This window comes from Theobroma cacao, chromosome 4, assembly GCF_053813885.1.
Source record: "Theobroma cacao isolate CCN51 chromosome 4, ASM5381388v1, whole genome shotgun sequence".
Taxonomy (NCBI): Eukaryota; Viridiplantae; Streptophyta; class Magnoliopsida; order Malvales; family Malvaceae; genus Theobroma; species Theobroma cacao.
Window position 1 is genome coordinate 1,960,648 of NC_142642.1, and position 25,300 is coordinate 1,985,947.

The window sequence follows — 25,300 nt, forward strand, 5'->3', positions numbered from 1 at the left end:
TTATTATTTAACAATTTTTCTCTGTAAAAAAAAAATAAAATTCAATGGGTGAAAATGGATAATGGGCTTGATTAGCCCATTGATTAAAAGCCCAAAGAGCGTGGGTCCACTTTCCTGGGGTGCGTGTGTTATTGACTGAAGAGTGAAAAACAACGGTACAATGTCGGCGAAACGAGACAACCCGAGACGAAAAACGACGCACTGTTCAACACATGTTCCACTTCGATCCCACCCGCAATTTCAGAGATTGACGCTGACGACGAAGAGCCCTTCCGAGCGTTTTGTCCACATTCCCTCTAATAGCGTGCTGAAATCTCTCCTTACGAAAAATGACGTCTTTGCGTATTTAACTAAGTGGAACCCATTTCCGCCAGCGCATCACAATCAAAACGGAAAACGACGCGACGAAACCTTGCGAAAACAGCAGCGTTTAGCCTTGACAGAATCAATAATTTATTTATAGAAACTCTCTTCCTTTTTTCTTTGATATAAGAAAAATAATTAATTAACCATTTCTTTCTATTTTTATCATTTATTTAATTTTTTGCCATTTTGTTCCAGGATCAGTAATCACTCAGAGCCAGCCAGCCTCAAAAAAATAGGCCTTATATATCTCAGCTTCTTTTATTCATCTTCCATGGAAGCAACCACTCCAAAGCGCAGCGTTTTAGCTTTACCATTCCTTCATTTCTTCTTCTTCTGCTAATTTTCCTGGTAATTTTTCCTGCCACATTCAATGTACCCAAAGTGAAATATTGGTTGCTTTTCTCAGTTTCCTATTTTCCTCCTCTTTTGGGCTAATTTTTATCTCTGCATTGCAAAGAATCTAGTTTTTCTCAGCATATTTGAGCTGAAAATTTAACATTTTTTCTGCATATTGTGTTTAAATGAGCTGGATCTGATGCTCAAGAACAATAACATGTCAGTTTAGTGGCATTTTTGTTTTTTTTTTTTTCATTGACTAACTTTTAATGAGCTTCAAAGTTTCTACATTTAGTTTCAATTATTTATATTTTATATAAATTTTTTGAGCTTAAATGGTTATTGCATGAATGAGCTCCAAGTTCCTTGGTCAATTTCATTCCTTTAATTCTTTTTTCTATTCCATCTGGAGCTATTTTTCTGTTTTGCATTATTTCTGTCTGCCTTAGTGGCTTAGCCTTTGATGATATCTTGCCAGGACATTTTTTACACTCTGTTTCATTTAATCTTTGTTCTTTTGAAAGCTACATCCCCTTATGTTTGGTTGTTGAGCAAATGCAGGAAAAACGTTTGTCTTTGGTTGTTGAGAAGGAGCAGGAAAAATTAGTCTTGTTAAGCTGAGTTGTCGTAGTTTCGTTTTTGCTCGATCCTTCGTGGTAAAATGTATTAGGATTTAGGATTACAAGCTTGGTCTTTACTAGTTCTGCATTTAGTACCTGATACAAAGTTTCCGTACTGAAATTAAATTGCTTTCTGAATTGTAGGAATTTAACTGTCTTGCGGATTGAATAGTTTAAACGCATCCTGGTAAAATACTAGTGTTTGTGCAACAATGGTTCTTGGTTTGAGCGCAAAGAACAGGAGAGGGCCTACGGTTCATGTTGATTATCTAATCCACATTCAGGAGATTAAACCTTGGCCACCATCACAGTCGCTGAGGTCACTTCGTTCTGTCCTGATTCAGTGGGAAAATGGTGAACGTAGTTCAGGGTCTACCAACACTGTTTCACCCACACTTGGTTCCATCGTTGGTGAGGGAAAGATTGAGTTTAATGAGTCATTTAAGTTACCTGTGAATCTAGTGAGGGACCTGTCTGTTAAAGGCAGGGATGCTGATGTGTTCCAGAAGAATTCCTTAGAATTTAACTTGTATGAGCCTCGGAGAGATAAGATCCAATTGTTGGCTACTGCCATTGTGGATTTGGCTGAATATGGTGCTATCAAAGAGACGTTAGACATTACTGTTCCAATGAACAGCAAGAGGAGCTTTAGTAACACTGCTCAGCCAATTTTGTTTATTAAAATTGATCGAATTTATAAGGGTCGGAACAGCTCTTCATCAAGAAGTGGCCTGTCAGAAGAGCACTCACTGGACAGGAAAGGAAGTGAGTCAGTTTCTGCTCTGATGGATGAAGAATATGCTGAGGAAGCTGAGGTTGCTTCATTCACTGATGATGATGTTTCCTCACACTCATCTCTGACTGTTTCTTCTTCGACTTTGGAATCTAATGGAAGTTCACTTCCTCGAAATGAAGAGGTAACTTTTAGTTATTTCCTAAGGGATCTTCAGATGGGGTTAATTCCTTCTTCTTTCCCTTTTATGTGCTGGGGCATTTCTTGAGGAAATGCTGAAACAATTCTATATGAGAGATAGAATTTTTTAGGTGTAATGTACCCTTTTCACACATCTCTTTGCGGGTGGATACAACATCTCCCATTCTGCCCTTAGATCATGATGCTGTTGTTCTGGGGCGTGGCCTTATGGTCAGCCTAATGGGATGCCTTGAATTTTCATTGGTATGTTAAATTGCACTAGCTAATATAGTAATTGGTACTAAATTGCAGAATGGATCAGTCACTGTAATTGGTGGCAAGGGAGAAGTTAAAGGGGAACATGCCTTGGCTTCAAAGTTGCACCTTGAAAGAACAAATGTGGTGACACAGATCACACAATGTGAAAACTCTAAGGGGAATTCATCGTGCTCGTCATCAGCAGACTTATCATCTGACTTTGAGAGCTCAGTAGATGCTCATGCTTCCACATCTAACTCTTATAGTTCCAGTTCACCTGTACGAGATAATGCTCTCACCCACAAGGTTTATTTGTCTTCCTCATCCTTGGCTAATGAAAATACACAGAATGAAAGCAACACCAGCATGAGAAGCAATGAACGTGAAGATTTATCTCAAAAGGTTCAGGAAAAGGTTGTCAATGGAGGAACCACAGTTAGGAGTGATGGTCAAAATAAGGAAGATACATCTGGTAGTTCGAAGGCTAAATTGGCATCCTCAGCTAATGGTCCTCAGATGGTTGATAGGCAGGACTCTAAAAGATTTTGTGATTCTCTAGTTGATGGAGAAGATGATAATAAAGCCCGAAGAAATGGCAAAACTTCCTCTGAGGAGGCTCCAGCTGCTGCTGATGCATATGATAATTCTTTGGAAGGAAACTCAGGATATGATTGCCTAGAAAATGGACATGAAGGACAATACGGGGAAGATAAAAGGTATTCTACTGAAGATGAACCATTGAATATCCATTCACCAGATAATTCTTTAAGCCAGGGGAATCTTGGAACAATAGGCAATGTCCTGAAAATTGACAGACTAAAGCATGTCAAGTCTGTTCGATCTTCATCGGACTCAGTTAGGAGCAATGGATTGTCTACCAATAACCAGCATGCAGAATTGAAGGAAGTTGGTGTTCTGGGGGATGCACCGCATGGGGGTGGAACCTTCAGAAGCAAATCAGGCAATGAAAGGAAAGATGCTAAGGTTTACCCCAAGGACACTAGAAGTGCCATTTTGGATAACAAAGTGCAGCAGTTGGAACTTAAGATAAAGATGCTTGAAGGGGAGTTGAGAGAAGCAGCTGCTGTCGAGGCTGCCCTGTACTCAGTAGTGGCTGAGCATGGAAGCTCCATGAGTAAGGTGCATGCTCCAGCTCGGCGCCTTTCTAGGCTGTATCTTCATGCTTTTAAGGAAGGCATCCAATCAAGGGGAGCAAGTGCAGCTAGAAGTGCTGTTTCTGGACTTGCTCTGGTTGCAAAAGCATGTGGAAATGATGTGCCGAGGTACATTCGAGTCATATTATCTTGAACATTCTTAACCATCAGTTTGCATCAACATTTTAAAGTACTTTTAATCTTATTTCTCAATTCTTCCCAAAACTTTTGGTTTTAATAACTAGGCTTTTTGATTTTCATGGGTGGGGCTGGGAATCATTGTTTTGTTGGGAAAAGAAAGGGGTGAGGGGAGTGGGAATGGCAGGGGAGGGAGCTATATCTGCATTTTTCCCAGAAATTCCATGAATTGAGAAGTGATATTTGAAAATTTCAGAGCCATTCTTCTTTAGATGTTTGAATTGGTGAAACTTGTGGTGATATCCCTTGCCAAGGCCAAACTTGGTGAATAATATAGTTGGTTAGAGGCTGGTCTATGTTGCTGTGTCTTGTGACTTGAAGCTTAAAATATGAAGCTATGATAAGTTCAAGGAAACTATTTTGACTCTCTAATGAACTCATATCATGTATGATGATTACAGGTTGACATTTTGGTTGTCAAACTCTGTGGTGTTGCGAGCAATTATAAGTGAAAGTATTGGAGATTCAGAGTTACCAATTTCTGCTGGACCCATGGAAAGAATAGGAGGTGGAATGGGGAAGAAACAGGTATCATCTCCGTTGAAATGGAAAGAATCCTCGTCTAGAAGAAAGGAAAATAAACTTATCTTATATGGAAGTTCTAGTGACTGGGACAACCCACATGCCTTTACTTCAGCCCTGGAAAGGGTTGAAGCATGGATCTTTTCCAGAATCGTTGAGTCTGTTTGGTGGCAGGTAATACATTCACTCTTTTTCTTCCCTTTTTCATCAAATTTTTTTATTAAAATACATGATGGCACACTGAATGTCACAAACTTGGATGGTCGTCTGACCAAATTATGTTCCTTATTTCCATCTCAGACTCTCACTCCACATATGCAGTCGGCAGATAGAAAGGAAATTGATAGAGGTATGGGCTCTGGCTCAAGTAAAAGCTATGGGAGGGTATCTAGTTCAAGTGATGAAGACCAAATGAACTTTTCATTAGACCATTGGAAGAAGGCTTTCAAGGATGCCTGTGAAAGACTTTGCCCAGTTCGAGCTGCGGGGCATGAATGTGGCTGCTTGCGTTTGCTGTCTAGATTGGTAATATTCGTTTTTGAAGGATTGATTAAATGGCACACAAGTATGACATACTAACAATTTATTTTGTAGTGGGAGGACGATGGCATTTGAAACTATCAGCTTTCTTGTTAGTATATTAGCATTTAAATGAGTATGAAGTTGTTTGTATAGGATAAGAGACTTTATAGAAGCATTAAAAGTAAAAATAATTATGAATTTCTAAAAGAGCTAAAGTGACTGTTGCTTTGCTTCTCACCCTGGTAACTGCTAATTAATTTAACTTTTTGGGTAATGGTTTTGATGGTTGCTTCGACTTCTTTATTGGTAACTGTCACTGGTCTTGTTCCCCTACCTGATGATATTTTTCTTCTTTTCAATTAAATATGTTATAATTCATCCTTATCATGCATCTAGATAATGGAGCAATGCGTGGCTAGATTAGATGTGGCTATGTTCAATGCCATTCTTCGTGATTCTGGTGATGAGATCCCTACTGATCCTGTGTCTGACCCCATTAGCAATCCTCTGGTGCTTCCTATTCCATCTGGGAAAACAAGTTTTGGTGCTGGCGCACAACTGAAAAATGCGGTAAGCAATGCAAATGTGGTAGTCTCTGAGGTTAATGTTTGAGTAAGATCATTTCCCTCTGGTGGTTAAATCTAAGTTTGCGAACTTCTAATATTACTTTTCCTTGTTGGTGTGGGGTGCCTGTGTGGGGGGTGTTTGACTTGACATGCATGGCTTTCCTCCTGACTCTTCTCAGGCCATTTGAAATTTTACATAGTTGATCATATTAAATTAGATTTTTTGTCCACTGAGGTTAAGGTGGTGACAGTTGTGTAAACCTTGGTTTTTCTCCTTCGAAGTAAAGCAATTCTTGTTGAATTATATTTTTGTGGATGTCAGATTGGAAACTGGTCTAGATGGTTGACTGACCTCTTTGGTATAGACGATGATGACTCAGTTGGAGATGAGAATGACCAGGATGACAGGGACGAGAGACAAGACACATCCTTAAAGTCTTTCCATCTCCTTAATGCATTGAGTGATCTCATGATGCTTCCCAAGGACATGCTCCTAAGTAGACCTATCAGGGAAGAGGTTTGACACCTTAACTTAAAGACCTTTTGTTTAATCTCCAGGCTTCATGGTCATTACTTTGCTGTTTATTCACAGAGCTTGATGTTTATTTACTAAGGTATGTCCGACATTTGGTGCATCATTGATCAAGAGAGTTCTTGACAACTATGTCCCTGACGAGTTTTGCCCTGATCGAGTTCCAGATGTTGTTCTTGAAGCCCTGGAGTCAGAGGTTAGTCATATAATCTGGACTCCTAAATTAGACTTTTACCATGTTCACCTGACTCAACCTCGAAGGTTAAGTCATAAATTATGATGTGTGTTTAATGTATCTACTCAGGGAAGAACTTTGGTAGAGTTGTAGGCTATGAAATGATTTCCTCCAATAGTACTAGTTGGTTTGATAACCTACAGCCCTTCAAAGATATGAAAAAAAACCTCTGTGCCTCTATTTTGCTTCAGGATCCTGTTGAAGCCAGGGAAGGGTCTGTTACAAACTTTCCATGTGTTGCATCTCCTCCAGTTTATTCAGCACCTTCAGCAACTTCTGTTGCTAGCATCATTGGAGAAATTGGAAGCCAATCTCAGCTGAGAAGAAGTGGATCCTCAGTCCTCAGAAAATCATACACAAGTGATGATGAGCTTGATGAATTGAATTCACCCTTGGCTTCAATCTTCATTGATGGCTTCCGATCATCGCCAATTCAATCAAAGCCTAACTGGATATCGAAGGGAAATGGCTATCAAAATGCTATCAGATATGAACTCCTACGGGATGTATGGATGAACTCTGAATGAATGTAGATTATGTGTTAATGAGTGTATAAATGATTGACACTGCCTTCTGCTTCCTTGAGCTGTAAATCTGTAGGTAAATTTTGGTTCGTTGTTCTATATTGGTGTATCTGTATAAAGAAAAGGTTGACCATTGTTGTACTTTTCACCTAAGTATAATTAATGGAGGGTCTTCTCGAAAATAACCTTTGAAGAAACGAAGATTGACCTTTCTCCTGCTTAATTTAGATGATTTGTCTGCATAGCAGTGGCGTCAACATTCGCTGCAGGCAGAGAATGATTGCAGAGGTAGCCCTAAAGGGTGAATAAAGAGAAATGCTACTGCATAATATGAAGTCCAAGAGAGAATATGACAACATCAGAGTTGTTAAAAAATACCATGATTTTGCTTGTACCGATTACCAAACTTGAGGCTGATACCGTCAGACAACATTGCACAAGCAAATCACAGATATAAAAAATGGGAAAAAAAGAGCAGTCACCAGATGGTTAAAACTCTTAATAACAACCTTCCAGGACCATTATCTTTACAATTTTTGGTACAGTAGGAGACAAAGAGGATATAAACTTGAAATTTCTTCTTCAAAATGAATAATCAACAGTTAGACCATGCCATGATCCACATGACGTGTTTTGGTTTACTAGATGGAAAGCATGATGCATGATGTGAGCATCCAAAAGAAGAAAACAAAAGATGTAAAAGTCAATGGAAATGAAGATGGAAATGAAAAGAAAATAATGCATCCGTTATATTATAAGTAGTCATACAGGCCAATGATATCATCTCTGCTCGGCTTCTCTAGCCAAAATTACGTTACACACTTTCAAAATGCCTAGTAACTCACAAAAAGGGAAACAAAAATTCTGAGGCAAATCCAACTTGGGGTGTTTGCCGCACTCAAAACTTATCTATCTCTCATCGTAAATATTTACTACCATGCCGGAATATCAATTTAAGCAAAGTAGGCACTGGATTTAAAGAATAACAAAGTTTATGCCGTCAGCTTATGTGATGAACTGAGAGCATTCACATGCTGGAGATGTAATGCTGCTAAAAGACCTTGCCATGAATCTCCTGGTGCACCAGCCACCTGATAGTTGAGAAGCTTCTTTTGCTTACTGTAGTAATCTTCCAATGACTTGGCCTATGAAGATGAAAATTATTTAGTTAGGAAAAATTTTGCACCTTCGGTGCTCATTTTATAGAATTGAATAGTTTTATCATGAAGTTTTATGTTACACATTTAAAAAGTCAAAGAATACTAAGAAGACTAATAAATAACAGGCATCGGACTGATGGATGATCTAGGGTAAGTTCCCAAAAGTATTATATGTTGAGAAAATGTGGAAATTCTTAACAGCCAGTTTAGAAGATGTTCAATGGATTACCTAAAACTACCTTGTAAACATTAGACAATAATATCAGACAGGAATATTACCTGCTCTGAGTATACATGGGCATTTTCCTTCCAGGAACTTCCTACATCCTTGGAGTTGCCTATGGGAAGAAACTCACTTTCTGAATTCTTCTTCAAACTGTACTCTTCAGTACATTTAAAGTTCACAACAAGATCAATATCAGCAATTTGGTCAAGAATCTCCTGAAAAGTTAATAAAACACAAGAGAACAAGCATTTCAATGACACATAAAAAACGGAAAAAAAAAATCTGTAGCAGACTGTTTCATTCAGCTTAAGAATCTTAGAACCAAAAAGAGATTGACTTTCCTCTAACCAAATCGCATTTGTAATCAGAGTATATAATCACGGAATAAAAAGTAGAAATGAAAAATATAAATGCCAGTCATAGATGACTTACAGCCTGCATCCTGGTACGAGGAATCCCTTCAAGAATAAAACCATTTTCACCTCCATAGTAACCTTCTTCAAGTCTCTTTGACAACAGAGCAAAAATTACATCCTCTGGGACAAGCTTCCCTTCGTTCACCGCATTTGCAATCTAATAAACCCAAATGACAGCAACCAATCAGAATTCTTCACACTATTATATATTGAAAAGTTTCTGTCATTTATAGAAGAATAAGAGTCCCTATTAATCAAACAGTAAATCTTCAAATTTCTAAGTCAAATTTCACATATAAAAACCAATCTTTTCCCATACCATAGGGAAGAATCCTTTAAAAGAAAATACCCACAATTCAAATAAAAATCACTGAAAATATATAAAGTTTTTCTAAATTAAAAAGAACCCAACTTTAAAAACGACCCAGATTTTTTCACAAAAAGAAATTCCTCAATAAGAAGAGATAAGAAAAAAGGACCTGTTTGTAAAGAGAAGAGTGAGGATTGAGCTCTTGTCTGACAAGGGTACCCATTGAAATATGAGGAACTTCTAGAAGCTTCGAAAGCCTCTCCGCATAAGCATGGCGTTTCACTCCTGGCTCCCCTATAAGCACCCACTGGACTCCCCTCTCCGGAGCCGAGCCACCCACATCAACCTTCAGCTGTGCCGGATGGCGATCCCGGTGAGCTTGCTCGTACTCGTAATATTCATAATCGTAATCAAGCTCCAAGGCGGCCGCTGATCCAAAGGCTCGGACTCCACGTCGAAGTGGGTTCACGAGAGCGGAAACGGCGGCGGTGGCAACTCGGAGTTTCGGAAGCCATGCCATGGTGGCGGTAGGGTTTTAAGGAGAGAAGGAGATGTTAGAGAAAGTTAAAGAAAGAGAGTCCTTTTTCACTTATTTTTTAGAGAGAGAAGAGAGATTTGGAAAATGCCACTGTTGAATTAGAAAATTACCGATGGTACCATCGACAGATGTCAGGTTTAATTTGTTTGTTGGGTACAGGCAAAAATCAGGTGGTTCTGAAACATAGAAATGTTGTGTTGTCACCGTCTGATTTGTGGTTCGGAAGAGGAAATTTCACGTGTGAATTGTCTGGACTTTGGGAGCCCGTGAGACATGGAGTAGTTGAAGGTTTAGAGCATGACACGTGGATCCCGACGCAGGAGTCAAAGCTCGGTGCTTTTTGGCGGGGATTATGATGCTTGCTTTTAATTCCGCCACGTAGACAGTCAGAATGGCCCAAATTCGGCAGCCCATTATGAACTAAGTAAGCCCAAAGGAAGTCGAGTGCCCAAACACAGTGGGCTTGCTCAATATGTTCCAGGAACTGGGCCACTTTAGCACTTTTGATATCAGAAATTAGAAGTGAGTACTAGTTCATGTAAATTGAAATAATTGATTGAAATTAATTAAATTTAATTAGTTTGATTTAATTTTTTCAGTTTTAATATTATCTGATTAAGAGAGATAATTTGTTCAATTCTTTCAGTCGATTTTTAGTATTTAAAATTTAAAATTAAATTAATTAAAAAATAAATTATTAATAATGTATATTTTAAATATTATATATAGACATGCACGCATATATACGATTAAATTGAAAACATTTAAGTTTTATCATTATAATAATATTGAAACATTAAGCAAAGTTTTTGAAATATATTTCATATATATTATTAATATTATTAATAATTAGAATTGACTGAACTAATCTAATCGATCAAAATAAATCAATTATGGTTATTTTCAATTTTAATATATAATTCAATAAATTTAGTTATTTTTAGTAATATTTTGATTAATTCGGTTTTTGAAATTTTAAAACCTAATCGACCTAACTTACCGAATATATTCTCACCCCTGTCAAAAATATCTAAGAAAAGTTGGCCAACAATACTAATATGGCTCCTTGTGGTATCCCGATGAAAAGCAATTTAATGTTAATTCTAAAATTACTATAATTTAATTAATTAGTGAATTTTAATGGGTTAAATTTGGTAGTGGAAAACACTTAAAAGTAGGAATTATTTTAGAATTTAGAATCTCCTTTTTTCCAAACTTTAACCATGGAACCTTTTGAAGCATATAGCAACAAGAATCCACAAACTAGTTTTCGAAGCATCTCTTGGATAAGCTGGCATTGATGCCTTTTGGACTATAAAGGATAGAGTAAAAGTTAGAAAGATTTATAATAATAATTACTTTTATTAATTAATTATCTTGTTACAACTCATGGAAAAAGGAACAATGGATTCTTCCTTAAAATATAGTTAAAGATGTTCCTGATTCTAAATGGGTTATAGCCAAAGATTGTTTAACCCAATCTGACCCTACCAATTACAAAAGTGATCTTTTTCCTTTATTCTAATGTCACATGAACAAACCCATTTCTCTCTAAGTTCAATCCATAATGCTAAACTTTGGCTAGTATTCTTATTCTTCAATGGATAACATGAGAATCAAGAATTCTATGAGGAAGTATACACATTACTTTATGTCAATACAAGGGTACCATTTACTTTATCAAAAATTCTTTTAGCATTTTTGTATGCATTTAAAAACATGATTAATTAATAATGTTAAGATTCTAAACACGTACAAAATACATTTATTAGATGTGTTATAAGATAAGACATAATTAATTAACAATTATTAAACAAGTGAATTAAATTTTATATGACATGATATGATTATGACACGAAAAATTCATTTGAACACTATTTACATTAATCTGTTTGTTTAAATGGGTATTCCAAACAAGTTAAACATGTCATGTTATATGAATTGATATAATAATATGATTAATTAAACAAGTTAAATGTGTTATATGTAAGTTAAGCGAGTTTAATTCTAATATCATGTTTTAAACGTGTCGACACGTTTAAAATACGAAATGCGATAATTTTAAATCCAAACTTACTTAACTCCTTATCGTTCTTGTGTCATTTTAACACATGATATTTAAAATTGTCAGATTATTGATGGAGATTGTGTTATTTTACTTTATATTCATGTTAATTTAGAATCAAAAGATTTACAAAAGGCTACTTTATATCTTTTGCTTTACCTTTATAATATTTTATTCCTTTAATCTGCTTTTTTCCCATTGAAGTATGATGCTGAACTATTGTTCTTCGGCTATACTTCAAATATATAAGGGACTAACCCCAACAGTTCTCACAAAGCTTTGCTCCTGAAGATGCAATAATGCTTGTTATTATATCTAATTTTTACCTTTTCTTGACCATAAATTTTCAGTACTAGCTCCATTATCCAACAGACTTTTGTCTGCAGATTTGAAGATTGAATCGAGAAGCTGAATTTTCTTTTGGGTGAGCACCTTAAACATCTTAACATTGTATTTTGGTATCCGTTACTATTTTTTTTTTCTTCTTTCTTCTGTTTTTATCAGAAAGGAATTCTGCCTGAGGAAAGAAAGGGAAAAAAATGAACAAGAACAGCACTATAAAGGCATTGGATGGAAGAGATCATGCTATTTCTATCAATTCTACCACTGAATCACTGGCATCTTCCCTGGAAAAATTGATGGGAGAGGATAGTACTTTCATGCCATCTAGGTGTTGCATCTTCAAGACACCAAGCATACTTTACAGGCACAAAGAACAAGCATACATCCCCAATGCATTTTCAATTGGGCCTTTTCACCATGGCAAACCAAACCTGACACACACGGAAAAGATCAAATTAAAGTATTTGCAAGGCCTTATCTCTCGATCGCATTCACAGGCAAGTTTGAGGCAGTGCTTTGATGTCATCCTGGAGGTCGAGGAAGAGGCTCGTGAGTGCTATGCAGGTACAATTGGCTTCAGCCCAGATGAATTTGTGAAAATTTTGGTGCTTGATGCTTGCTTTATTATTGAGCTGTTCCGTAAGGATGCTGGGTTGGCGGCCAAAGACGAGGATGACCCTGTATTCACCATGTCCTGTATGCTCCAATTTTTATATCATGACTTGATTTTGCTAGAAAACCAAATACCTTGGCTAGTGCTTGAGCGTGTATTTCGCTTGACTGCTAGTCCTAGTGAAAGCAAGTCCCTGGTTGAGCTTACCCTTGAATTCTTTGGTAACATTTTCTCATCCGATAAACATTCCATTGAACCTCACCTTTTTGCCAACCAGGAGATCAAACATATTCTGGACTTGTTGAGGAAGTCATTGCTTTTGCCATCCAGAGGTGAAGATAACCATCACTGCTTTGGATGGCAACCCTTTCCCTCTGCCACAAGTATCAAAGAAGCTGGAATCAAATTCAGGAAAGTTGCATCCAGTAGCATATTGGATATAAGATTTAGCAATGGCATCCTTGAAATGCCATCTTTGCTGATCCAAGAGACCACAGAAACCATCTTCAGGAATCTTATCAGTTTTGAGCAGTGTTATCCAAATTGTACTCCTAGAGTCACATCTTACGCCATAATTCTAAGCCACCTCATCAGCACACCCAAGGACATGGACATACTATGTGATAATGAAATTATAGATAATTGGCTGATTCCAGAGGACTCAGCCAAGTTCTTTAAGACTCTATATCATGATTCTTACGTGAAAGAGTTCCACTATTTGAGACTTTGTGAGCAAGTGAATGGATATTGCCATCATTGGTGGTCTAGGTGGCACGCTTCTTACAGGCATAACTATTTTGGTAAGCCGTGGGCTATTGTTTCTCTATTTGCTGCAGCTACCCTTTTGATTCTCACCTTCATACAAACCTACTATATCGTCTTCAAATAGAAGCCCTCCTCCATGGACTTGTATTGTAGAAGAGAAAGTGAAAATTGCCGTGTCATGTAATGTTTTTAGTACATGCTTGTTAGATGTTAAACTTTCATATATACCATGCTATATATATATTTTTATATAGAGAAAATTGTGAGAAATAACCCTCCTCATATGGTGATTTCAGAAATAACCACCCATATAAAGTTATTTGTTTTTATCTAAAAATAAGCATGAGTAAACCAAAATGCCTTTAAAAACATCCTGGCAAATTAAGCTCCCGATATCTCCCTCCCGCTATAGAGAAAATAGAAATAAATGCTCAGCTATTTCAGCTCGCTCATCTCTCTGAGCTGTATCAACTCTGTCAACTCTTTGTTGAGCACCATTATCATAAGCTCTTGTAATTCTCTCAACTATATCAGCTCTGTCAACTCTCTGTTGAGCACTATCATCATCGTGTTGAGGTTTATCTCTCGGCATCTGGTGATATTGTTGTCGATAAACATGCCCTATAGCAGAGATGATATCAAGGTATGTTATTGGGTTTATTGCTGCAACACATTAATTTTTGAAACTTTTTATGTAAATTAGAACATGGATTAGAAACATTGCCCAAAGTTGTTACACACCATGCATCTATAATGCACACGGCGTTTAAAAAATATATTGAAATAACATGTGTTAGCACATGGCGTGTAAGATTTTTATTGAACATGGCGTGTAACATGTTGTAAACATGGCATGCAACAATTTTTGAACTTGCGTGTAACATTTTTGAATATGGCGTGTAACATTTTTTGAACTTGCATGTAACATATTTGAACATAGCATGTAACATTTTTTAAACATGATGTGTAACATTTTTTTGAAAATGGCGTGTAACAACATAACTAACAAATTTTAGAACAATGCATGTAATGTGTAAAATGATTGACAAATTTTTTGTTTTCAAAATTTCAATGGGGTTCCAATTATGCGACTTGAGATAAGATACGGTGGTCAGTGCGTGGCTGGCATTTACAAGGGTGGTGAGTCAAAAATGTGAAGATTAGAAGTGATTTGTCATTTATGGGCTTGATGAAGCTGGTTGAAGATGTTGTTGGGGTAAACTCAGAAATTGACAAGATTGAGTTACATGCATTGATCAGTACACCCGGAGAGCTATCACGCCCAATTATCAAGGACAATGAGGATGTTGCATTAATTCTGCTAGAACAGAGGAATGTTCTGGTTGTGTATGTCACCATTAAGGAACGCCAAATAAATGTTATGTCACATGAAGAAGTTGAACAACATGGTGATTAGCTCAATCAAAATGAGATTTACAATGCTTCACATATACCACAACGTTCGGTCTGTAACCCACAACAATGGCAATTGATGTATGCACAAGAGTTTGTGTAGCTCGGTAGACACACGACATTCATAGAACAGTTGGCTGCACAATTCCGATCAAGATGTGCATCGGATCAATTACTTGCTTCTGTCCAACAAATGCAACGATCGGGTGAAACTGTAGAGGGTGTAATGTCATTTTCAAATGAGAAAACGACACTTGAAGACAACACTGTGATGTTAGAGGGTGACACTACGACTCTCGAGGATAATACTACATCTGATGAGGGAAATGAGGATTTGTTCCTTGCCGATGAAGATAGATTTGATGACAATTCAGATGATGGGCCTGATGAATGGCATGATGAGAGTTTAGACAATGACTGGCTTTATGACAATGACATTCTAATTTGCAATAATGTTGAAGGTGAAACGGAACATGTTAGAGGTGTTGATGTAAGAGATGTTCAATGTGATGACCCCTCATACAATAACCCCATCACTAGTGAAAACGGGATTCATTCCCTTGAGACATTGCTCGATGATAGTTATCAAGAAATGGGAAATGTAGGGATGTCTCATACGTGGCTAATTCCAAGTGCAGAAAGGTTCTCTTTCCAAACAATTACCATTGAGAAGTTGACATGTGCCGATGTTCGCTTATACAAAGGAAGAATGTTTTCCTTGAAAGCCGAGTTGAAACGATCTTTGAACATGTTGGCTCTAAAAGAGTAGTTTAGGATAAGAGTAAAAAGGTCATGTAAAGGTCTTTTTGAAGTTGGTTGCAAGGACAAGGCATGCAAGTTCGGTGTGTGTGCAACAAAATTACCTGAAGGAGAATATTAGTAAGTTCGGACGTTCCACAAGGTACACATGTGTATTGTCGATGGTTTGCAAGGGTGATTTCGAATCACGAGTGCGAAGATAATTGGTGAACTTATGTCACACAAGCTTTAGGCTAATGGAGTAGCATTGAGACTTAAGGACATAATTGGTGAGATGAGGGTTCAGTGGGAATTGGAATGCTTGTATGGTAAGGGCTGGAAAGCAAAAGAGTATGCAGAGAAGCTTGTTTTCGGTCCCCCGGAAGAGTCATTTCGACTATTACCCTTGTATTTTTATATGTTGGAACAAGAAAATCCCGGCACAGTCACTGTAGTGGCTATTGATGTGGCATAAAGATTCAAATATTATTTCTGCTCATATGAGGCTTGTATCCCGAGGTTTAGGGATGTAATGCGTCTTAAGATTGTAATTGATGTGATAAATCTAAAAGGTAGGTTCAAGGGTGTTCTGTTTGTCACTGTATGCAAAGATGCGAATGAGTGCGTATATCCAGTTGCATTTGGCATAGGCCATGTTAAGGACGAAGACTCGTGGATATGGTTTCTTAGCAAGCTGTGTGATGCGGTTGGTTGTCTTGAAAACACTATGTTCATTTCTAATCAGCATCTCGGCATTAAGAAAACAATCCAAAATGCATACCTAGAAGCACACCATGGTTTATGCGGTTACCACTTGAAGAAAAACTTTAAAAACAAGTTCAAGCGTGACAATGTTTCTATATTTTCACCCTTGCTCGAGATTGCTATAAGTTTTCGATTTCAATAGAAATATGAACCAGCTCAAGCAGATTCACGCGGGAGCTTACTTTGACCTTGTGAGAATAGGCCTTGAGAGATGGGCACGTGCACGTTCACCAACAAGGCGATACCAACTCATGACATCCAACATTGTAAAATGTGTTAACTCATGCTTGAAGCATGCAAGACAAATGCCAATCACTGTTTTGATTGAGTTCATCAGAGACATGTTCCAACGTTGGTTCCATAATTGGTGTGAGGAGACCGTCAAGGTGACCATGCCTTTTGGCCCTTGGGTTGCCAAACAATTGAGCAAACGGTTCAATGATGCACATCGCTTTGTAGTTAAACCTATCAATCGAGTGGAGTTCGAAGTTAAAGATGGGAATATGGACGAACTTGCAAACCTATCCAGGAAGACATGTTCATGTTGTGAGTTCCAAACAGATTTATTGCCATGCAACCATGCCATTGCAGCAATAAGGTCAAGATATCTTTGTTTCTTATTTGAACCTTAATTGACATAACATTTACATTATGCTTGAACAATGAGTTCATTATATTTTTCAGTAAATGTAAACGTGAAGCCGTTGAATTCTGCGCTAACTACTACAAGACAATCGTTTTGGTGGAGGGTTATACGGGGTCCATTCGCTCAGTAGGGCATCTTAGTGAGTGCGACATCCCCCTTCATGTGAAACAAATTGTCGTCTTGTCACCACCTTAGCAAGGCCAAACGGGAAGACCCAAGAGGAGAAAGATTCCATCGGCTCGTAAAGGCAGTCGAGCATGGAGATGCTCCCAATGCAAGAGGTATAAGCATAATAGACAGAATTGCCCATCCCATTTGCAATTCCATCCATAAATCTGGCACCATCTCTAAGTCAATCGGTGCCTCCACGAGTGCGACGATCGAAAGTATGTTCAACTTGTAGACAAATCGGTCACACACGCAACACTTGTCCAATACGAAGGACAATGTCTGAAAACGTAGGGTGTCTTGTAGATGAAGATAGCTTGTCGGCATAACTAAATGTGTGAGGCATGTGCAATACCTTTCTCACAATTTCTCTTGCAATTTCTTACATTCATTCATATTTTGTTTTTGTTTGTTTTCTCTTGTAGATGAGTCTTTATTTTTTTATTTATTTCGTAGATATGTTATTTGATTATTCATTTCATTTTGTCCCTGGTTTTGACCAGTGAATAGATTTACCAAGTCCCTATACTCTTCAAGTAGATTATTATTGATATACTTATTAATAAGCCAAATATTTAAGTGTAAAAGATTTATGGTGTTAAAAATATATATATATATATATATAAATATTTTTTATTTGATTATTTGATTCTAGAATATGTAAATTAATTTATCTTTTTTACAAAAATTAAGTTTAAATTCTTCTTCTATAAAAAATTTTTTAAAAAATTTCATATCTGAAGTCAAATTTTGATGAATAACTTGTATTACGTTAAAATAAAATAATATAAAATGACTAAATGAATTTTTTTTCTTCTATTTATAATAGTATAAAAATTTGAAATTTATTTAACTTAGTTTTCAACTTGAGCTAAATTCAAATAAGCAAAATATATTGATTTAGTTTTTTCTTTTAAAAAAATGAAAACCAAATATGGAGTTAGCGATGATTATAAAAGTAATTCCTCGTTCTGACTTGCTTAATTTGGCCATAACAAACCTTTTGTTACAACCATATAATCTGAGTTCCACCCTTTCAATTATTTATTTATTTTTTATGTTTTTATTTTGTTTAATATTTTAAGTTATATTTTTTATGTTGAAATTTCCTAGATTAAAAACTGTATTTATGGTTGATAAAGTTAAATATAACTGTAAATATTTGTTCCATCTTATTTTATTAATAAATTTTTTATAGATCCAAATTAAAAATTTATATTTAAATTTAGTAGAATTTGATTGTGATATTTGAATTTAAATAAAATTGTTTTATGAGAAATTTTGAGTAAATTTAAATAAAATGTAAATTGGGTAAGAGTTGAATAATTTCAAATGAATTGTATTTGTAAATTGTGAAAGTTGTAACTAAATGGTCAAAATATCTGGGCAGTCCCTGTACTCTCCCATTTTGTTTAATTTACTCATCCTACTTAAAATCAAAGCAATTTGGTCCCTTGATTTTGAGAATTTCTCCAAGTTAGTCCCTCCCTCTAATGACATCCATTTTTTCCATTAAGGGTTATAACTTCAGTGCTGATGTCACACTGATGTGGCAAACTTGGTTGACGTGGCAATGTATGTGTAACTGGCTAAATGATGTGGTAGTGCCATGTCGTCATATATGATGATGTGGTAGTGCCACATCACCTGATGTGATGATGTGGCAGTGCGACCTCATTGTATCAAACTGGGCATGGTAATGCCACACGACACTGTGATACTAAAGTGACACTGCCACGTCAACAGTGCCATGTGGTAGACAGCAAGAAAAAATGTTCCCACCCAAAAAAAGAAGGGATTGAAATGGAGAAAAATTTGTGTTATGGGACTGATTTGAAAAAAATTTCCATGTATGAGGATGAAAATGAATGAAAAAATATATTATGCTAATAAAAGAAATGCCACGTGGCAGTTTTGATCAGATGGTGTGGGGGGTGATATTTGGCTTTTGGGTTCCATTTCTCCTTAACCTCGATAATTATCTTTAAATAATGGCTAAAACCTAAACCTACAGTTATCCTCGATAAAGCCGTTAACCTTTGAAATTTTGACCACTTGAAATCAAGAGAGAACAAAAAACCCAGACTGAAACCTAGCCTAAACACTAAACCGAGATTGAAACTTAGCCAAAAAACTAAAGCTAAACCCTAAACCCAACCTATACACTAAATTAAGAGTGAAAAATTGAGAAACTTTGAAACCAAAAACCCACATAAAAGCTTGAAACCTAGCCTAAAACAAACAAACCTTGAAAGATTCCAAGCTTGAAACTAACAAACCTTGAAGCTTGAACGCTTGAATTCAGGGTCACTTGAAAGTTGAAATCGAGAAAGCTGATGGGTGGGAGCTTGGAAGAAGGAAGCAAATCGAGAAAAGGAAAGGGAAAGAAAAAGAAAAAGATTGTTTGTCTGGAAAAGAGTAGTACAGATTCATTTTGTTGCTTATAAATAGTATTAGGTTTTGTTTTTAATGTTGACTGAGATTGGGTTTTGGTGTTTCATTTTTTATTGTTGCTGATGTATTTGTTTATAGTATTAGGTTGTGTTTTTAATGTATGCTGATTTGGCTTTGGTTTTTTAATTTGCTATTGTTGCTGATGTATTAGATAAGACAAACAAAATATAGGAAAAAGTAATGCATTAAGATTCTCCTTGATTGGGTTTCCAACTTTGGCTGTTTAAATGACTTTATGTGGGTACTTTATGGTGGTTAGGGCACATAAAGAGGAGTATGATGTTGTTGGTAATAAATTATCCATTTTGAACGCATGATTGATAGCAATATCTCAAAGTGTGTATAGAACATTATGATATGACCCTCCAAACATACTGGTAAATGAAATTGACATGTGAGGATGTGATTGGAACAAAATTGATTAAATTCAGTAAATCAAATAATTTAGAATTCAATTAAACTAAGTTCTGTTCAATCGAGAAGAGTACAAAAACAATATAATATGAAGCCTCAATCATTTAGTTAGTGTTACTCGTATGATGAATTAAGAGGACTTTTAGTTAGTGTGATGTTTATAACACATGAGTTTTTTTTTTTCTAGACTTCATGGCATTTACATGTGTAGCATTTGTTTGGATTTGTTTACCTATAACTTTTAATTGGTCATGCCTAAGTCTATATATTGTTGAGCTGTAGTATATTCCTGTGTCTATTATTTTGATTACTTTTTTTCTACATTATTACTCAGCATTATATTCTCCACACAATTAATGGCACATGCAATTTTAATGTTCAATTCATAGTCAGATACTAGATTTGTAATTGTTTTAATGTATGCTGATTGAGTCTTTAAATTTTATCACGTAGATAAAAATTGCTATCAATTATGCTTTCATCATGGGGGGATCTTAGTTCATGAACCCAAGTTTGCATATAAGAGGGGGAAGAGAAAGATGGTTGATATACTGGATATCGATACCATCTGTTATTGGACTCTATTACAGATGGTAAAGGCTTTAAAATATGATATAGGATTGATTAAAGGCTTATATTATAAAGATGGGAATGGTTTAAGAGCAATTTTAGATGATAAAAGTGTGAATGGTTTGTGCAGATTACTTAAAGAGAAGGGTGTTCTTTCTGTTTATGTTGAGCATGGGGAAAAAACTCAACATGGTACTCCAATGCTTGAAACACTCAATGAGGATATGGAGTTTCTTTCATCAGATAATGAACTTGGAGATGAGGAACGTTTAAATGAAGATGAAGAAGGTTTAAATGAAGATTATTTTGATAAAACATGGTTAAGTGATGAAGGGGAGGATAAGTTGGCAATCGCTAGGGAGAAAATAAGAGAATTTAAGGCAAGCAGAGATAGGTTACTGGTTGTTACATCAGAAGAATTAGATGAGGAAGGGCCATCTGAATAAACAGCTGCAGGTCCATCTAAAGCTACTGAAGTCAATTTAAAGATGCTGGTAGCTCATGTGAAGTTGTTGAAGGCCCATTTAAATCTACTGGAGGCCCATCTAGAGTTGCTGGAGGTCAATTTAAAGTTGCTGGTGGCCTTTTTGAAGCTATTGGAGGCCCATTTGAAGCTATTGGAAATGATGGAGGCCCGGTTGTTGGACCATCAAGGGCAAAACATCATAGTGATTATATTGACTTTAGTGACCTAGGGAGTTACATTTCTATAAGCTCTGGGTTTGAAGCTGATGTGGCACAAAGGGTCAGGTCAAGTGGGAGGTTTTGTACTTTGGATCAGTCGATATTGAACTTCTTTGTGGGTCAATCTTTCAAGGATCCTGTACATTCCAAAGCTGTTTTGTGTAAGTATAGTATGACTAAGTGGTTTTCTTTCATTTTTTTTTTAAAAATGACAAGGTCAGAGTTAGAGCTAAATATGCTGGAATTGGTTACGGTGGGAGATACTAGCTTCAAAGCACAGGAATGATAATTCCTTCAGAGTGAAAACTTATCTTGGATCACACAATTGTCTGCCTATAATTAAGAACAAGAGAGTGACAGCAAGTGTTTTGACTAATAAGTTGAAAGATGATATTATCAAGATGCCATTCCTAAGGGTAAGACAAATCAAAGTGTTGGTGAGACAACAGCTAGGTATGGCAATTGGTCTGACAAAAGCTAGAAGAGTCAAGTTGAGAGTGATGAAGGAAGTGCGAGATAATTATGTCGATGAGTTCAGAAGATTAAAACAGTCTATTGATGAGCTTTTAGAGACAAATGAGGAGTCAACAATTAAAATAGAGGTGGATAGGTCTGCACTAAATGAGGCAGTAGTTTGTCATCGAATGTATATCTACTTTGGGCCATTAAAGAATAATTTTTTAAAAGGTTGTAGACCTATATTTGGATTGGATGGTTGTTTCTTGAAAGGTTTAGTGAAAGGACAACTTTTGGTTACTATGGGTCGAGATGGGAACAACCGAATGTTCCCTTTTGCATGAGTAGTGGTTAGTGGTGTTGAGAACAAGACCATTGGAAATGGTTTTGGGAGCTCTTATATGCTGATTTGGGTATTGAAGATGGAATGGGATGGACCATCATGAGCGACATGCAAAAGGTATTTTTTTAATAAAATAGTAAATAAGACTATTAAAATATTTTAAATATAATTTGATGTTATGTACTGTATGTATGTTTTGTATCTTTTGTATGAATCTTTTAATAATCACATGTTGGAAATTATGATATGAATTTAGTGTTATTCTCATGATAAAGTATGCTATTAATAGTAAAAGTCTTTACAACTTTTTATTATTCTCATCTAATATAGTATGCTATTTGCACTATTATTCTATAGTATGATATTTAATTAAGATTGAAAAAGTTGTAAATAAGGCATACAACCATATTTATTTTGTTGTTGTAGGGTCTTTTAAGTGCTATGTTTGAGCTTCTTTCCTTCGTTGAATAACGAATGTGTGCATGACACATGTACGCGAGGTGGGGGAAAAAGTTCAGAGATGAAGACTTAAAGTTCTAATTTTGGCACTATGCTAGATCCCTAAACCAACTAGAGTTCAAGAAGCAAATGGACTTTCTATGCTCCATGAATGAGGCTTTATACAATCACTTGATTGAGAACTGGGATGTCATGCATTGGTGTCAAGCATTCTTTTCCAATTTCTCCAAGTGCGATGTTCTTGAGAACAATATGTGTGAGACATTTAATGGAGTAATTATATAAGCAAGATGCAAAGTAGTCATCAGCATGCTTGAGGATATTAGACTTTATGTCATGAGACGATTGGTTAAGAACTGGGAATATGGCATGAAGTGGAATATTGAGTATGGCCTTTGTATACTCACCAAATTGAGAAGTCTAGGGGGCTGACAACAAAATGGGAAATGGATTGGAATAGGGCCCATTTGTATGAAGTCTTTTGGGAAAATCTTGACAAGTTGGTAAGGGAGACTTACACAGTATCTTTGCAGCATGGGACATGTAGTTGTCGAGCTTGGGACATCAGTGGAGTGCCATGCCAGCATGCCATCAATGCTATCAATTATGAGGGAGAGGACCCTACAAATTATTTAACAGATTATTTTAAAAAGACTGAATACCTTAAGGCTTATAAACAATTGCTTCATCCTGTTAGAGGCCCAAAGTTCTGGCCTCAACGAAATATGGAGGTTGTCTTACCTTCATACGTAAAGAGATTTGCTGGACGACCGAAGAAGGATAAGAGAAGAGAAGAAGGTGAAGGGCCAAAGAAAAAGATGTCAAGGGTTTGAAGGATAATGAAATCCTTGATTTACCGTCAAGAAAGACACAATAGGTCAAATTGTCCAACACAACATGTAAGTGTTATCTATTTTGTATCTTGTTGCTTGATTTAGTTATTATTTATATTACTAGTTACTTATTTTTTTAAATTTTTATGTCTAAGGTCAAACAAGCACACAAAAAAGTCAAAGTCAAAAAAGAAAATCTTTTGCTAGTAGAGCGAGTGAAACTGTTACTAGTGCACCAAGTGAAGCTGCTGTTGGTGCACCAAGTGAAGCTGTTGTTGGTGCAAGTGAACTTCTTTCTAATGCAAGTGAAGGTGCTACTAGGTCTACTGCTTCAATGGTTGTCAAAAAGTGGAAAAAATGAGGGGTATTAAAAGAAACCAATCTATTAGATGTTGGTCAAACTATTGTTAGCTTACAAACCTCTTGTAAAGGTTTTTGTACATTGTTTTGTATATATATATATAGCTGCCTTTCTTTCCTAAAAAGGTAGATGTTCTTGCTGTCTTTCATATTATAATAATAATTATAATTATATAGTTTCCTCAAGAAGGAGCTATTTATGGGAGTGATTTCCTTCATTTTAGGGTTGCTTTGCTTAATGGAATTTAGATTTTTACCTTTAAAAAAATATTTCTCAAACTCCCTTTGAAAGAAATGATCATAAAGCTAATATATGGCTTCATTTACTTTTGTTTTTAGTCTAATATATTTATTATTGAAATGATAGCAATAAGAAAAGATGCTTAATAATATGAAAAGTTTGTTAATTATATTTTTTTGGCTCAATTTAATCTCTTTATTTTCGTTCATTTTCGTCCTCATACCTTGAAATTTTATTCAAATTAGTCCCTGAACCGTAAATTTTTCTCAACTTTAGTCCTTCTTTTTTTTGGGCGGGAAAATTTTTCCTTCTTGTGTGCCATGAGGCACTGCCACTTCAAAGTGCCATGTCAGCATCACAGTGCCACGTGGCACTATCATGCCCAGTCTGATACGATGATGTGGCACTACCATGCCATCTCGTCGGGTGACACATTGAGTGGTAGTAGAATTATGGGGTGACACGCCACGGCTAAATTCCTAGATGTTGATGACATCTTGGGGTGACGCGTTAAGTGGTAGCGGATTTATGGGGTGACACGTTGAGTTATTGCAGTATTTGTGGGGTGACACGCCACACCTTAATTCTTAGATGTTGATGACATCTTGTGGTGACATGTTGAGTGGTAGCGGATTTATGGGGTGACACACTGAGTGGTAGCAGAATTATGAGGTGGCACGCTGAGTTGTTGCAGTATTGTGGGGTGAGACGTCATGCCCCAATTGTTAGATGTCGATGACATCTTGTGGTGACATGCCGAGTGATAGCAGATTTATGGGGTGACACGCTGAGTGGTGGCAGAATTTTGGGTGACACGCTGAGTTGTTGTAGTGTTGTGGGGTGACACGCCACGCCCCAATTCTTAGATGTCGATGACATCTTGTGGTGACACTCTGAATGGTCGCAAATTTATGAGGTGACACGCTGAGTGGTAGCAGAATTATGTGGTCACACGTTGAGTTGTTGCAGTATTGTGGGGTGACATGCCACGCCCCAATTGTTAGATGTCGATGACATCTTGTCGTGTCACGCTGAATGATAGTAGATTTATGGGGTGACAAGTTGAGTGGTAGCATAATTATGGGGTGACACGCCATGCCCCTATTAATTTAATTTACATAAGCTTCTGAAGATTATAGGCACTGTGTCTAAATTGAAAAATTAATGTATAAAATGTATGAATATTATTAAAATTAATAACATTAATTATGTCTACAAAAAAATCTACATACAACATTAGATATGTTCATGGCGCAAGAGTTTAGGGTTCGCTCTCACAACTATTGCTATAAATTTTCAGAGCGTATTGGCGACGGATATTAGCAATCATATTCTGCTTAACTTTGATTAGTTGCGATTGCAAATATCATCAATGTACCCTATGGTGAACATACTGCAGCTGACACTATTATTTTGACAATGCACTAATGCTTTTGGCAAATGAATTTCTAATGGCATCGGAGTCGAATCTCGTGTCTTTCGACCCATTTTTTGGAAATAACCGGATTGGTGGTAGATGATTGGTATCATTGTCGTAAGGGATGTCATCTGAGCCACATACACTCCGTTATCCTT

At 36.5% G+C, this 25,300-nt stretch overlaps 3 protein-coding genes and 1 non-coding gene across 5 annotated transcripts; 3 read left to right on the forward strand and 1 right to left on the reverse strand.

Annotated features, from left to right (window-relative positions):
• The first annotated feature begins 514 nt into the window (after positions 1–514).
• On the forward strand, positions 515–6,943 carry LOC18600962 (EEIG1/EHBP1 protein amino-terminal domain protein). 2 transcript variants are annotated; one of them, XM_088805904.1, is made up of 9 exons: positions 515–714; positions 1,467–2,239; positions 2,548–3,776; positions 4,247–4,541; positions 4,689–4,892; positions 5,286–5,459; positions 5,778–5,972; positions 6,070–6,183; positions 6,414–6,943. In XM_088805904.1, exons 2-9 carry the CDS (start codon positions 1,535–1,537, stop codon positions 6,747–6,749), a joined length of 3,252 nt encoding a protein of 1,083 aa, XP_088662030.1. In that variant the 5' UTR covers positions 515–714; positions 1,467–1,534; the 3' UTR covers positions 6,750–6,943. The 2 variants fall into 2 exon arrangements, with proteins under 2 accessions (XP_088662030.1, XP_007031806.2); XM_007031744.3 differs by having other exon boundaries at positions 516–714; positions 4,668–4,892.
• Positions 6,944–7,471: 528 nt separating this feature from the next.
• LOC18600963 (P-loop containing nucleoside triphosphate hydrolases superfamily protein) lies at positions 7,472–9,437 on the reverse strand. The gene is made up of 4 exons (XM_007031748.3): positions 9,028–9,437; positions 8,565–8,705; positions 8,186–8,347; positions 7,472–7,891 (listed from the first exon to the last, which is right to left on the reverse strand). Exons 1-4 carry the CDS (start codon positions 9,376–9,378, stop codon positions 7,739–7,741), a joined length of 807 nt encoding a protein of 268 aa, XP_007031810.2. The 5' UTR covers positions 9,379–9,437; the 3' UTR covers positions 7,472–7,738.
• Positions 9,438–11,716: 2,279 nt separating this feature from the next.
• On the forward strand, positions 11,717–13,376 carry LOC18600964 (UPF0481 protein At3g47200-like). Its single transcript, XM_018118811.2, has 2 exons — positions 11,717–11,885; positions 11,966–13,376. Exon 2 carries the CDS (start codon positions 12,001–12,003, stop codon positions 13,303–13,305), a length of 1,305 nt encoding a protein of 434 aa, XP_017974300.1. The 5' UTR covers positions 11,717–11,885; positions 11,966–12,000; the 3' UTR covers positions 13,306–13,376.
• A 4,472-nt stretch (positions 13,377–17,848) lies between these two features.
• Positions 17,849–17,941, forward strand: LOC148763052 (small nucleolar RNA snoR8a). The gene has a single exon (XR_016026086.1). It is a non-coding gene; the product is annotated as a small nucleolar RNA snoR8a (small nucleolar RNA).
• The last annotated feature ends 7,359 nt before the right edge of the window (positions 17,942–25,300 follow it).